This window comes from Oncorhynchus masou, chromosome 29 (genome assembly GCF_036934945.1).
Source record: "Oncorhynchus masou masou isolate Uvic2021 chromosome 29, UVic_Omas_1.1, whole genome shotgun sequence".
In the NCBI taxonomy this organism is placed as follows: Eukaryota; Metazoa; Chordata; class Actinopteri; order Salmoniformes; family Salmonidae; genus Oncorhynchus; species Oncorhynchus masou.
Genome location: NC_088240.1, coordinates 95,785,155 through 95,800,765, shown reverse-complemented (window position 1 = coordinate 95,800,765; position 15,611 = coordinate 95,785,155). Strand labels below are relative to the sequence as shown.

Below are 15,611 nucleotides of genomic sequence, written 5' to 3'. Positions count from 1 at the left end.
CTGTAGTTTCTCCTGTCTCTTCGTCCTCAGTTAGCCCCTGGATGAACAACACAGTGAGACTGTAGTTTCTCCTGTCTCTTCGTCCTCAGTTAGCCCCTGGATGAACAACACAGTGTGACAGTGAGACTGTAGTTTCTCCTTTCTCTTAGTCCTCAGTTAGCCCCTGGATGAACAACACAGTGAGACTGTAGTTTCTCCTGTCTCTTCGTCCTCAGTTAGCCCCTGGATGAACAACACAGTGAGACTGTAGTTTCTCCTGTCTCTTCGTCCTCAGTTAGCCCCTGGATGAACAACACAGTGAGACAGTGAGACTGTAGTTTTCTCTTGTCTCTTCGTCCTCAGTTAGCCCCTGGATGAGCAACACAGTGTGACAGTGAGACTGCATGTGTGTGTTATTGATGACTCTGTATACAACATTTGATGATAGGAGGACTCAAATTGAGTGGGAGAGTTAACCTGTCCTATCTGTTCTGCTCTCTGTCTCACTCCCTCCTCCTGTCCTGTCCTCCCCTGTCTAGCCCTGTCCTGTCTGTTCTGCTCTGTCTCACTCCCTCCTCCTGTCCTGTCCTCCCCTGTCTAGCCCTGTCCTGTCTGTTCTGCTCTCTGTCTCACTCCCTCCTCCTGTCCTGTCCTCCCCTGTCCAGCCCTGTCCTGTCTGTTCTGCTCTCTGTCTCACTCCCTCCTCCTGTCCTGTCCTCCCCTGTCTAGTCCTGTCCTGTCTGTTCTGCTCTCTGTCTCACTCCCTCCTCCTGTCCTGTCCTCCCCTGTCTAGCCCTGTCCTGTCTGTTCTGCTCTCTGTCTCACTCCCTCCTCCTGTCCTGTCCTCCCCTGTCTAGCCCTGTCCTGTCTGTTCTGCTCTCTGTCTCACTCCCTCCTCCTGTCCTGTCCTCCCCTGTCTAGCCCTGTCCTGTCTGTTCTGCTCTGTCTCACTCCCTCCTCCTGTCCTCTCCTCCCCTGTCTAGCCCTGTCCTGTCTGTTCTGCTCTCTGTCTCTCTCCTTCCTCCTGTCCTGTCCTCCCCTGTCTAGCCCTGTCCTGTCTGTTCTGCTCTCTGTCTCTCTCCCTCCTCCTGTCCTGTCCTCCCCTGTCTAGCCCTGTCCTGTCTGTTCTGCTCCCTGTCTCACTCCCTCCTCCTGTCCTGTCCTCCCCTGTCTAGCCCTGTCCTGTCTGTTCTGCTCTCTGTCTCACTCCCTCCTCCTGTCCTCTCCTCCCCTGTCTAGCCCTGTCCTGTCTGTTCTGCTCTCTGTCTCACTCCCTCCTCCTGTCCTGTCCTCCCCTGTCTAGCCCTGTCCTGTCTGTTCTGCTCTCTGTCTCACTCCCTCCTCCTGTCCTCTCCTCCCCTGTCTAGCCCTGTCCTGTCTGTTCTGCTCTCTGTCTCACTCCCTCCTCCTGTCCTATCCTCCCCTGTCCTGCCCTGTCCTGTCTGTTCTGCTCTCTGTCTCACTCCCTCCTCCTGTCCTCTCCTCCCCTGTCTAGCCCTGTCCTGTCTGTTCTGCTCTGTCTCACTCCCTCCTCCTGTCCTATCCTCCCCTGTCTAGCCCTGTCCTGTCTGTTCTGCTCTCTGTCTCACTCCCTCCTCCTGTCCTATCCTCCCCTGTCTAGCCATGTCCTGTCTGTTCTGCTCTCTGTCTCACTCCCTCCTCCTGTCTTGTCCTCCCCTGTCTAGCCCTGTCCTGTCTGTTCTGCTCTCTGTCTCACTCCCTCCTCCTGTCCTGTCCTCCCCTGTCTAGCCCTGTCCTGTCTGTTCTGCTCTCTGTCTCACTCCCTCCTCCTGTCCTGTCCTCCCCTGTCTAGCCCTGTCCTGTCTGTTCTGCTCTCTGTCTCACTCCCTCCTCCTGTCCTGTCTGTTCTGCTCTCTGTCTCACTCCCTCCTCCTGTCCTGTCCTCCCCTGTCTAGCCCTGTCCTGTCTGTTCTGCTCTCTGTCTCACTCCCTCCTCCTGTCCTGTCTGTTCTGCTCTCTGTCTCACTCCCTCCTCCTGTCCTGTCCTCCCCTGTCTAGCCCTGTCCTGTCTGTTCTGCTCTCTGTCTCACTCCCTCCTCCTGTCCTGTCCTCCCCTGTCTAGCCCTGTCCTGTCTGTTCTGCTCTCTGTCTCACTCCCTCCTCCTGTCCTGTCTGTTCTGCTCTCTGTCTCACTCCCTCCTCCTGTCCTCTCCTCCCCTGTCTAGCCCTGTCCTGTGTTCTGCTCTCTGTCTCACTCCCTCCTCCTGTCCTGTCCTCCCCTGTCTAGCCCTGTCCTGTCTGTTCTGCTCTCTGTCTCACTCCCTCCTCCTGTCCTGTCCTCCCCTGTCTAGCCATGTCCTGTCTGTTCTGCTCTCTGTCTCACTCCCTCCTCCTGTCCTCTCCTCCCCTGTCTAGCCCTGTCCTGTCTGTTCTGCTCTCTGTCTCACTCCCTCCTCCTGTCCTCTCCTCCCCTGTCTAGCCCTGTCCTGTCTGTTCTGCTCTGTCTCACTCCCTCCTCCTGTCCTATCCTCCCCTGTCTAGCCCTGTCCTGTCTGTTCTGCTCTCTGTCTCACTCCCTCCTCCTGTCCTCTCCTCCCCTGTCTAGCCCTGTCTTGTCTGTTCTGCTCTCTGTCTCACTCCCTCCTCCTGTCCTGTCCTCCCCTGTCTAGCCCTGTCCTGTCTGTTCTGCTCTCTGTCTCACTCCCTCCTCCTGTCCTCTCCTCCCCTGTCTAGCCCTGTCCTGTGTTCTGCTCTCTGTCTCACTCCCTCCTCCTGTCCTGTCCTCCCCTGTCTAGCCCTGTCCTGTCTGTTCTGCTCTCTGTCTCACTCCCTCCTCCTGTCCTATCCTCCCCTGTCTAGCCCTGTCCTGTCTGTTCTGCTCTCTGTCTCACTCCCTCCTCCTGTCCTCTCCTCCCCTGTCTAGCCCTGTCCTGTCTGTTCTGCTCTCTGTCTCACTCCCTCCTCCTGTCCTGTCCTCCCCTGTCTAGCCCTGTCCTGTCTGTTCTGCTCTGTCTCACTCCCTCCTCCTGTCCTATCCTCCCCTGTCTAGCCCTGTCCTGTCCTGTGTTCTGCTCTCTGTCTCACTCCCTCCTCCTGTCCTCTCCTCCCCTGTCTAGCCCTGTCCTGTCTGTTCTGCTCTCTGTCTCACTCCCTCCTCCTGTCCTGTCCTCCCCTGTCTAGCCCTGTCCTGTCTGTTCTGCTCTGTCTCACTCCCTCCTCCTGTCCTGTCCTCCCCTGTCTAGCCCTGTCCTGTGTTCTGCTCTCTGTCTCACTCCCTCCTCCTGTCCTGTCCTCCCCTGTCTAGCCCTGTCCTGTGTTCTGCTCTCTGTCTCACTCCCTCCTCCTGTCCTGTCCTCCCCTGTCTAGCCCTGTCCTGTCTGTTCTGCTCTGTCTCACTCCCTCCTCCTGTCCTGTCCTCCCCTGTCTAGCCCTGTCCTGTCTGTTCTGCTCTCTGTCTCACTCCCTCCTCCTGTCCTCTCCTCCCCTGTCTAGCCCTGTCCTGTCTGTTCTGCTCTCTGTCTCACTCCCTCCTCCTGTCCTGTCCTCCCCTGTCTAGCCCTGTCCTGTCTGTTCTGCTCTGTCTCACTCCCTCCTCCTGTCCTGTCCTCCCCTGTCTAGCCCTGTCCTGTGTTCTGCTCTCTGTCTCACTCCCTCCTCCTGTCCTGTCCTCCCCTGTCTAGCCCTGTCCTGTCTGTTCTGCTCTGTCTCACTCCCTCCTCCTGTCCTATCCTCCCCTGTCTAGCCCTGTCCTGTCTGTTCTGCTCTCTGTCTCACTCCCTCCTCCTGTCCTCTCCTCCCCTGTCTAGCCCTGTCCTGTCTGTTCTGCTCTCTGTCTCACTCCCTCCTCCTGTCCTGTCCTCCCCTGTCTAGCCCTGTCCTGTCTGTTCTGCTCTGTCTCACTCCCTCCTCCTGTCCTGTCCTCCCCTGTCTAGCCCTGTCCTGTGTTCTGCTCTCTGTCTCACTCCCTCCTCCTGTCCTGTCCTCCCCTGTCTAGCCCTGTCCTATCTGTTCTGCTCTGTCTCACTCCCTCCTCCTGTCCTCTCCTCCCCTGTCTAGCCCTGTCCTGTGTTCTGCTCTCTGTCTCACTCGCTCCTCCTGTCCTGTCCTCCCCTGTCTAGCCCTGTCCTATCTGTTCTGCTCTGTCTCACTCCCTCCTCCTGTCCTCTCCTCCCCTGTCTAGCCCTGTCCTGTGTTCTGCTCTCTGTCTCACTCCCTCCTCCTGTCCTGTCCTCCCCTGTCTAGCCCTGTCCTATCTGTTCTGCTCTGTCTCACTCCCTCCTCCTGTCCTCTCCTCCCCTGTCTAGCCCTGTCCTGTGTTCTGATCTCTGTCTCACTCCCTCCTCCTATCCTATCCTCCCCTGTCTGTTATCAAACCAATGTGATGAACTCTCCAACCCTCTGCCCACATGTTGTCTGGCTAGTCTGAAAGCTCTGCCAAGGGAGGGAATGGGTGTACAGGGTGACTGGGTTCCTACCAACTGTCTGTTAGATACTGTGTTTGAGGCATTGCAGTAGCATGAACCTCTGATGCATGTTATCTGATGAATTATTCTCAGTAGCCGTGTGTCCCATTCTTCAGTATGGTTTGGTTTGGTATGGTATGGTTTGGGTTGGTATGGTATGGTTTGGGTTGGTATGGTATTGTATGGGTTGGTATGGTTTGGTATGGTATGGTATGGTATGGTTTGGTATGGTATGGTATGGTTTGGTATGATTTGGGTTGGTATGGTTTGGTATGGTATGGTATGGTTTGGGTTGGTATGGTATTGTATGGGTTGGTATGGTTTGGTATGGTATGGTATGGTATGGTTTGGTATGGTATGGTATGGTTTGGTATGATTTGGGTTGGTATGGTTTGGTATGGTATGGTATGGTTTGGGTTGGTATGGTTTGGTATGGTATGGTTTGGGTTGGTATGGTTTGGTATGGTATGGTTTGGTATGGTATTGTATGGGTTGGTATGGTATGGTTTGGTATGATTTGGTATGGTTTGGTATGGTTTGGGTTGGTATGGTTTGGTATGGTATGGTTTGGTATGGTATTGTATGGGTTGGTATGGGTTTGGTATGGTATGGTATGGTATGATTTGGGTTGGTATGGTATGGTATGGTTTGGTATGGTTTGGTATGGTTTGGGTTGGTATGGTTTGGTATGGTATGGTTTGGTATGGTATTGTATGGGTTGGTATGGGTTTGGTATGATTTGGGTTGGTATGGTTTGGTATAGTATGTTTCGGTATGGTTTGGTATGGTATTGTATGGGTTGGTATGGGTTTGGTATGATTTGGGTTGGTATGGTTTGGTATGGTATGTTTTGGTATGGTTTGGGTTGGTATGGTTTGGTATGGTATGTTTCGTTATGGTTTGGTATGGTAAGTTTCGGTATGGTATGTTTCGGTATGGTTTGGTATGTTTCGGTATGGTTTGGTATGTTTCGGTATGGTTTGGTATGGTTTGGTATGTTTCGGTATGGTTTGGTATGTTTCGGTATGGTTTGGTATGGTTTGGTATGTTTCGGTATGGTGTGGTATGGTTTGGTATGGTGTGGTATGGTATGTTTCGGTATGGTTTGGTATGGTATGTTTCGGTATGTTTCGGTATGGTTTGGTATGGTATGTTTTAGTATGTTTCGGTATGGTGTGGTATGGTATGTTTCGGTATGGTTTGGTATGTTTCGGTATGGTTTGGTATGTTTCGGTATGGTTTGGTATGTTTCGGTATGGTTTGGTATGGTTTGGTATGTTTCGGTATGGTTTGGTATGTTTCGGTATGGTTTGGTATGTTTCGGTATGGTTTGGTATGGTATGTTTTAGTATGGTTTGGTATGGTGTGGTATGGTATGTTTCGGTATGTTTTGGTATGGTTTGGTATGGTATGTTTCAGTATGTTTCGGTATGGTTTGGTATGTTTCAGTATGGTTTGGTATGGTATGTTTTAGTATGTTCCGGTATGGTGTGGTATGGTATGTTTCGGTATGGTTTGGTATGTTTCGGTATGGTTTGGTATGGTATGTTTTAGTATGTTTCGGTATGGTTTGGTATGGTATGTTTTAGTATGGTTTGGTATGTTGTCTGTGGCTTCAGGCAGAGGAAGCAGCAATCTGGCCCTCGTCATTGACACAGAGATACTGACATAACAAACAAACAAACACACACACACACACACACAAACACTCACACTCACACACACACACACACTAACCTAACATCAGCTAAAGCTCATTTTAACAACAAGCCTAAGCTGTCATTTCATGCTCGGAACTGCCCAGCATTATGGATAATGCGTTCAGCAAGAAGACAGACACACACACACTCTCACACACACACAGACACACACACACTCTCACTCACACACACACACACACACACACACACACAGACACACACACACACACTCTCACTCACACACACACACACACACACACACACAGACACACAGACTCTCACTCACACACACACAGACACACACACAGACACACACACTCTCACACACACACACACACACACACACACACACGCACGCACGCACGCACACACACACACACACACACACACACACACACACACACACAGACACACACACACACACTCTCACTCACACACCAACATCCGAATGCCTTAGACACTGTGTAAAAACAGTGCATTCCATGGTCAGAGGGTAACACCAACCAGGGCTGGACTTTTTGACGAGGGCACTTTTCTGAGTCTAGGCAGCTCTCATAGAAATCACAGAGTAATTATATGTCTTGTGAAAAGCTTTTCTTGCATCCTAGTATAGAGTCATTTTAACTGTAGGTGTCAGTTTGAGTTCCCAGTTCCGGTCACGCTTCATCTCCTCTGATCGTTTCCCAAAAATCCTAGAAAAGTTTAAATAGTTCTAAAAACACAACATTTCTCCCATATTTCTCAAGAGCGCTGGAAAGGCAAGCCAAACCAAAATGGGTAAATGTTTGGATTCCTATATGGAAATATCATCCATCCATTGTGTTAAACGACTACTGGATAATCTTGAGTTTCCCCAAAATGTCTAAGTTACGTTCTCACTGCTCATTGAAGCAACAACGATGCAGTCATACGTTTGACTTACAGTAGCAGCCTATTCTGGTGTTGTCATCCACAAAGCCTCAGGGTAAAACCTCACTGTTGAGAAACATTTTACTTACATTTTCCAGCCTGGTTGGGACCTTGATGGGGTGTCGAGGAGAGGCTGGTGACAAAAGGTTAGATAATCACCCTGGACGGGCTGGCTGCTTAGGCCGAGTCCAGGAGAGAGAGAGAAGGAGAGAAGGAGAGACCGAGGGAGAGAGAGAGAGAAGGAGAGACAGGGAGAGAGAGAGAGAGAGAGAAGGAGAGACCGAGGGAGAGAGAAGGAGAGAGAGAGAAGGAGAGAGAGAGAGGAGGAGAGAGAGAGAAGGAGAGAAAGAGAAGGAGAGACAGAGAAGGAGAGACAGAGAGAGAGAAGGAGAGGGCGAGCTCAGGGAGGATAGTCTGCCAGTCTTCAAGGAGAGAGCTCAGGGAGGATAGTCTGCCAGTCTTCAAGGACAGGATAAACAACAGAAGCCCAGTAGTGATACGTTACAATATGACACCATGACCTTTGCCCTCTCATACATCACACCTACATTGCACATGGAATATTCACAAAAGAGCAGACTCCAAGCGAAATCAAGGGCCCTCAAATACCTTTTAGTCCCCGGTCTGTGGTGAAGAGCCCCCCCAGTGTGATGTGAGTGATGTGTAATGATAGTAGTGGTGTGTCCCAGGTCTGTGGTGAAGAGCCCCCCCCCAGTGTGATGTGTAATGATAGTAGTGGTGTGTCCCAGGTCTGTGTTGAAGAGCCCCCCCAGTGTGATGTGTAATGATAGTAGCGGTGTGTCCCAGGTCTGTGTTGAAGAGCCCCCCCCAGTGTGATGTGTAATGATAGTAGCGGTGTGTCCCAGGTCTGTGGTGAAGAGCCCCCCCAGTGTGATATGTAATGATAGTAGCGGTGTGTCCCAGGTCTGTGTTGAAGAGCCCCCCCCCCCCCCAGTGTGATGTGTAATGATAGTAGCGGTGTGTCCCAGGTCTGTGGTGAAGAGCCCCCCCAGTGTGATGTGTAATGATAGTAGTGGTGTGTCCCAGGTCTGTGGTGAAGAGCCCCCCCCACAGTGTGATGTGTAATGATAGTAGCGGTGTGTCCCAGGTCTGTGGTGAAGAGCCCCCCAGTGTGATGTGTAATGATAGTAGCGGTGTGTCCCAGGTCTGTGGTGAAGAGCCCCCCCCAGTGTGATGTGTAATGATCATACCAGTATATTAACAGTAGCGGTGTGTCCCAGGTCTGTGGTGAAGAGCCCCCCAGTGTGATGTGTAATGATCATACCAGTATATTAACAGTAGCGGTGTGTCCCAGGTCTGTGGTGAAGAGCCCCCCCAGTGTGATGTGTAATGATAGTAGCGGTGTGTCCCAGGTCTGTGGTGAAGAGCCCCCCCCCAGTGTGATGTGTAATGATCATACCAGTATATTAACAGTAGCCGTGTGTCTGTGGTGAAGAGCCCCCCCAGTGTGATGTGTAATGATCATACCAGTATATTAACAGTAGCGGTGTGTCCCAGGTCTGTGGTGAAGAGCCCCCCCCCAGTGTGATGTGTAATGATAGTACCAGTATATTAACAGTAGCGGTGTGTCCCAGGTCTGTGGTGAAGAGCCCCCCCCAGTGTGATGTGTGATGATAGTAGCAGTATATTAACAGTAGCGGTGTGTCCCAGGTCTGTGGTGAAGAGCCCCCCCCAGTGTGATGTGTAATGATAGTAGTGGTGTGTCCCAGGTCTGTGGTGAAGAGCCCCCCCAGTGTGATGTGTAATGATAGTAGCGGTGTGTCCCAGGTCTGTGGTGAAGAGCCCCCCAGTGTGATGTGTAATGATCGTACCAGTATATTAACAGTAGCGGTGTGTCCCAGGTCTGTGGTGAAGAGCCCCCCCAGTGTGATGTGTAATGATAGTAGCGGTGTGTCCCAGGTCTGTGGTGAAGAGCCCCCCCAGTGTGATGTGTAATGATAGTAGTGGTGTGTCCCAGGTCTGTGGTGAAGAGCCCCCCCCCCCAGTGTGATGTGTAATGATAGAACCAGTATATTAACAGTAGCGGTGTGTCCCAGGTCTGTGGTGAAGAGCCCCCCAGTGTGATGTGTAATGATAGTAGCGGTGTGTCCCAGGTCTGTGGTGAAGAGCCCCCCAGTGTGATGTGTAATGATAGTAGCGGTGTGTCCCAGGTCTGTGGTGAAGAGCCCCCCCCCCCCAGTGTGATGTGTAATGATAGAACCAGTATATTAACAGTAGCGGTGTGTCCCAGGTCTGTGGTGAAGAGCCCCCCCAGTGTGATGTGTAATGATAGTACCAGTATATTAACAGTAGCCTTGTGTCCCAGGGCGAGGAGACGTCCAGCCCCAGCTGAACAGTGCCATGCAGGACGTCAGTGATAAATACCTGCTGCTGGAGGAGACGGAGAAACAGGCCGTCAGGAAGGCCCTTGTCGAGGAGAGGAGCAGGTTGTGTACCTTCGTCTCCATGCTACGACCTGTCGTGGTGAGTCATAACATAACACACACACTAACGCACAACACAGGGGTCAGAGGTCAGGCTAAGGCCGTGGTGGTGAGTCATAACATAACACACACACTAACACGCACAACACAGGGGTCAGGCTAAGGCCGTGGTGGTGAGTCATAACATAACACATACACTAACACGCACAACACAGAGGTCAGAGGTCAGGCTAAGGCCGTGGTGGTGAGTCATAACAGAACACATACACTAACACGCACAACACAGGGGTCAGAGGTCAGGCTAAGGCCGTGGTGGTGAGTCATAACAGAACACATACACTAACACGCACAACACAGGGGTCAGAGGTCAGGCTAAGGCCGTGGTGGTGAGTCATAACATGACACACACACTAACACGCACAACACAGAGGTCAGAGGTCCAGCTATTGCCGTTGGCAATTAACACCCAGAGGAAACTCCTCATTAACACCCAGAGGAAATGTTCCTCATTAACACCCAGAGGAAACTCCTCATTAACACCCAGAGGAAATGTTCCTCATTAACACCCAGAGGAAACTCCTCATTGACACCCAGAGGAAATGTTCCTCATTAACACCCAGAGGAAATGTTCTGTTCCTCATTGACACCCAGAGGAAACTCCTCATTAACACCCGGAGGAAATGTTCTGTTCCTCATTGAAACCCAGAAGAAATGTTCTGTTCCTCATTAACACCCAGAGGAAATGTTCCTCATTAATTAACACCCAGAGGAAATGTTCCTCATTGACACCCAGAGGAAATGTTCCTCATTGACACCCAGAGGAAACTCCTCATTAACACCCAGAGGAAACTCCTCATTAACACCCAGAGGAAACTCCTCATTAACACCCAGAGGAAACTCCTCATTAACACCCAGAGGAAATGTTCCTCATTGACACCCAGAGGAAACTCCTCATTAACACCCAGAGGAAACTCCTCATTAACACCCAGAGGAAATATTCCTCATTGACACCCAGAGGAAATGTTCCTCATTGACACCCAGAGGAAACTCCTCATTAACACCCAGAGGAAACTCCTCATTAACACCCAGAGGAAACTCCTCATTAACACCCACAGGAAACTCCTCATTAACACCCAGAGGAAATGTTCCTCATTGACACCCAGAGGAAACTCCTCATTAACACCCAGAGGAAACTCCTCATTAACACCCAGAGGAAATATTCCTCATTGACACCCAGAGGAAACTCCTCATTAACACCCAGAGGAAACTCCTCATTAACACCCAGAGGAAATGTTCCTCATTAACACCCAGAGGAAATGTTCCTCATTGACACCCAGAGGAAATGTTCCTCATTAACACCCAGAGGAAATGTTCCTCATTAGACACCCAGAGGAAATGTTCCTCATTGACACCCAGAGGAAAATCCTCATTAACACCCAGAGGAAATGTTCCTCATTGACACCCAGAGGAAATGTTCCTCATTAACACCCAGAGGAAACTCCTCATTAACACCCAGAGGAAATGTTCCTCATTTGACACCCAGAGGAAATGTTCCTCATTGACACCCAGAGGAAACTCCTCATTAACACCCAGAGGAAACTCCTCATTAACACCCAGAGGAAATGTTCCTCATTAACACCCAGAGGAAACTCCTCATTGACACCCAGAGGAAATGTTCCTCATTGACACCCAGAGGAAATGTTCTGTTCCTCATTAACACCCAGAGGAAACTCCTCATTAACACCCAGAGGAAATGTTCCTCATTGACGCCCAGAGGAAATGTTCCTCATTGACACCCAGAGGAAATGTTCCTCATTGACACCCAGAGGAAATGTTCCTCATTAACGCCCAGAGGAAATGTTCTGTTCCTCATTAACACCCAGAGGAAATGTTCCTCATTAACACCCAGAGGAAACTCCTCATTAACACCCAGAGGAAATGTTCCTCATTAACACCCAGAGGAAATGTTCCTCATTAACACCCAGAGGAAACTCCTCATTAACACCCAGAGGAAATGTTCCTCATTGACACCCAGAGGAAATGTTCCTCATTAACACCCAGAGGAAACTCCTCATTAACACCCAGAGGAAATGTTCCTCATTGACACCCAGAGGAAATGTTCCTCATTGACACCCAGAGGAAATGTTCCTCATTGACACCCAGAGGAAATGTTCCTCATTGACACCCAGAGGAAATGTTCCTCATTAACACCCAGAGGAAACTCCTCATTGACACTCAGAGGAAATGTTCCTCATTTGACACCCAGAGGAAATGTTCCTCATTGACACCCAGAGGAAACTCCTCATTAACACCCAGAGGAAACTCCTCATTAACACCCAGATGAAACTCCTCATTAACACCCAGAGGAAACTCCTCATTAACACCCAGAGGAAACTCCTCATTAACACCCAGAGTAAATGTTCCTCATTAACGCCCAAAGGAAATGTTCCATAAGAAGCACAATGTTGACGTTTCAGTTTAAGATGTTGTTGTTGTTGTTGTTGTTGTTGTTGTTATGATCAGTATGAGTAGGACTGATGACATCACCTGGATAAACACAGGATCAATAAACACATTGTGATCCTTCCAGGATGAGGAGATCTCCATGCTAGGAGAGGTCACCCACCTCCAGACCATATCTGACGACCTCAAGATGCTGACCATGGACCCTCACAAGCTGCCCCCCGCCAGCGAACAGGTACCCTGACCCTGACCCTGACCCTAACCCTGACCCTAACCCTGACCCTGACCGTATCCCTGACCCTGACCGTATCCCTGACCCTAACCCTGACCCTGACCCTAACCCTAACCCTGACCCTAACCCTGACCCTAACCCTGACCCTAACCCGAACCCTGACCCTGACTGTATCCCTGACCCTAACCCTGACCCTAACCCTAACCCGAACCCTGACCCTGATCCTGACCCTAACCCTGACCCGAACCCTGACCCTGATCCTGACCCTGACTCTGACCGTATCCCTGACCCTAACCCTGACCCTAACCCTGACCCTGACCCTAACCCTGACCCTAACCCTGACCCTAACCCTGACCCTAACCCTGACCCTAACCCTGATCCTGACCCTAACCCTGATTTTGACCCTGATCCTGACCCTAACCCTGACCGTATCCCTGATCCTGACCCTAACCCTGACCCTGATCCTGACCCTCACCGTATCCCTGACCCTGACCCTAACCCTGATCCTGACCTTATCCCTGACTTAATCCCTGACCCTAACCCTGACTCCTCAGACTATAGGGTTCCATTTCATATCTGTGTTTCCTCCTCAGACTGTAGGGTTCCATTTCATATCTGTGTTTCCTCCTCAGACTATAGGGTTCCATTTCATATCTGTGTTTCCTCCTCAGACTATAGGGTTCCATTTAATATCTATGTTTCCTCCTCAGACTATAGGGTTCCATTTCATATCTGTGTTTCCTCCTCAGACTATAGGGTTCCATTTCATATCTGTGTTTCCTCCTCAGACTCTAGGGTTCCATTTCATATCTGTGTTTCCTCCTCAGACTATAGGGTTCCATTTCATATCTGTGTTTCCTCCTCAGACTATAGGGTTCCATTTCATATCTGTGTTTCCTCCTCAGACTGTAGGGTTCCATTTCATATCTGTGTTTCCTCCTCAGACTGTAGGGTTCCATTTAGTATCTGTGTTTCCTCCTCAGACTATAGGGTTCCATTTAATATCTGTGTTTCCTCCTCAGACTATAGGGTTCCATTTAATATCTGTGTTTCCTCCTCAGACTATAGGGTTCCATTTAATATCTATGTTTCCTCCTCAGACTATAGGGTTCCATTTCATATCTGTGTTTCCTCCTCAGACTGTAGGGTTCCATTTCATATCTGTGTTTCCTCCTCAGACTATAGGGTTCCATTTCATATCTGTGTTTCCTCCTCAGACTATAGGGTTCCATTTCATATCTGTGTTTCCTCCTCAGACTGTAGGGTTCCATTTAATATCTGTGTTTCCTCCTCAGACTATAGGGTTCCATTTCATATCTGTGTTTCCTCCTCAGACTGTAGGGTTCCATTTCATATCTATGTTTCCTCCTCAGACTGTAGGGTTCCATTTCATATCTGTGTTTCCTCCTCAGACTATAGGGTTCCATTTAATATCTATGTTTCCTCCTCAGACTATAGGGTTCCATTTAATATCTGTGTTTCCTCCTCAGACTGTAGGGTTCCATTTCATATCTGTGTTTCCTCCTCAGACTATAGGGTTCCATTTCATATCTATGTTTCCTCCTCAGACTATAGGGTTCCATTTCATATCTGTGTTTCCTCCTCAGACTATAGGGTTCCATTTCATATCTGTGTTTCCTCCTCAGACTGTAGGGTTCCATTTAATATCTGTGTTTCCTCCTCAGACTATAGGGTTCCATTTAATATCTATGTTTCCTCCTCAGACTATAGGGTTCCATTTCATATCTGTGTTTCCTCCTCAGACTGTAGGGTTCCATTTAATATCTGTGTTTCTTCCTCAGACTGTAGGGTTCCATTTCATATCTGTGTTTCCTCCTCAGACTGTAGGGTTCCATTTCATATCTGTGTTTCCTCCTCAGAGTATAGGGTTCCATTTAATATCTGTGTTTCCTCCTCAGACTATAGGGTTCCATTTAATATCTGTGTTTCCTCCTCAGACTATAGGGTTCCATTTAATATCTGTGTTTCCTCCTCAGACTATAGGGTTCCATTTAATATCTATGTTTCCTCCTCAGACTATAGGGTTCCATTTAATATCTGTGTTTCCTCCTCAGACTGTAGGGTTCCATTTCATATCTGTGTTTCCTCCTCAGACTATAGGGTTCCATTTAATATCTGTGTTTCCTCCTCAGACTATAGGGTTCCATTTCATATCTGTGTTTCCTCCTCAGACTGTAGGGTTCCATTTCATATCTGTGTTTCCTCCTCAGACTATAGGGTTCCATTTCATATCTGTGTTTCCTCCTCAGACTGTAGGGTTCCATTTCATATCTGTGTTTCCTCCTCAGACTGTAGGGTTCCATTTAATATCTGTGTTTCCTCCTCAGACTATAGGGTTCCATTTAATATCTGTGTTTCCTCCTCAGACTGTAGGGTTCCATTTAGTATCTGTGTTTCCTCCTCAGAGTATAGGGTTCCATTTAATATCTGTGTTTCCTCCTCAGACTATAGGGTTCCATTTAATATCTGTGTTTCCTCCTCAGACTATAGGGTTCCATTTAATATCTGTGTTTCCTCCTCAGACTATAGGGTTCCATTTAATATCTATGTTTCCTCCTCAGACTATAGGGTTCCATTTAATATCTGTGTTTCCTCCTCAGACTGTAGGGTTCCATTTCATATCTGTGTTTCCTCCTCAGACTATAGGGTTCCATTTAATATCTGTGTTTCCTCCTCAGACTATAGGGTTCCATTTCATATCTGTGTTTCCTCCTCAGACTGTAGGGTTCCATTTCATATCTGTGTTTCCTCCTCAGACTATAGGGTTCCATTTCATATCTGTGTTTCCTCCTCAGACTGTAGGGTTCCATTTCATATCTGTGTTTCCTCCTCAGACTGTAGGGTTCCATTTAATATCTGTGTTTCCTCCTCAGACTATAGGGTTCCATTTAATATCTGTGTTTCCTCCTCAGACTGTAGGGTTCCATTTAGTATCTGTGTTTCCTCCTCAGACTATAGGGTTCCATTTAATATCTGTGTTTCTTCCTCAGACTATAGGGTTCCATTTAATATCTATGTTTCCTCCTCAGACTATAGGGTTCCATTTAATATCTGTGTTTCCTCCTCAGACTGTAGGGTTCCATTTAGTATCTGTGTTTCCTCCTCAGACTATAGGGTTCCATTTAATATCTGTGTTTCTTCCTCAGACTATAGGGTTCCATTTAATATCTGTGTTTCCTCCTCAGACTGTAGGGTTCCATTTAATATCTGTGTTTCCTCCTCAGACTATAGGGTTCCATTTCATATCTGTGTTTCCTCCTCAGACTGTAGGGTTCCATTTAGTATCTGTGTTTCCTCCTCAGACTATAGGGTTCCATTTAATATCTGTGTTTCTTCCTCAGACTATAGGGTTCCATTTAATATCTATGTTTCCTCCTCAGACTATAGGGTTCCATTTCATATCTGTGTTTCCTCCTCAGACTGTAGGGTTCCATTTAAT

At 48.9% G+C, this 15,611-nt stretch overlaps 1 protein-coding gene across 3 annotated transcripts in view; it reads left to right on the top strand.

Moving 5' to 3' along the window:
- LOC135521018 (protein MTSS 1-like) overlaps nt 1-15,611 on the top strand; it is a 176,133-nt gene that overhangs the window by 127,407 nt on the left and 33,115 nt on the right. For all 3 annotated transcript variants that reach the window (XM_064946921.1, XM_064946920.1, XM_064946922.1), the window contains exons 7-8: nt 9,339-9,496; nt 12,047-12,154. In XM_064946921.1, the coding sequence (XP_064802993.1) occupies nt 9,339-9,496; nt 12,047-12,154 (266 nt within the window). The remainder of the gene's footprint in view (nt 1-9,338; nt 9,497-12,046; nt 12,155-15,611) is intronic.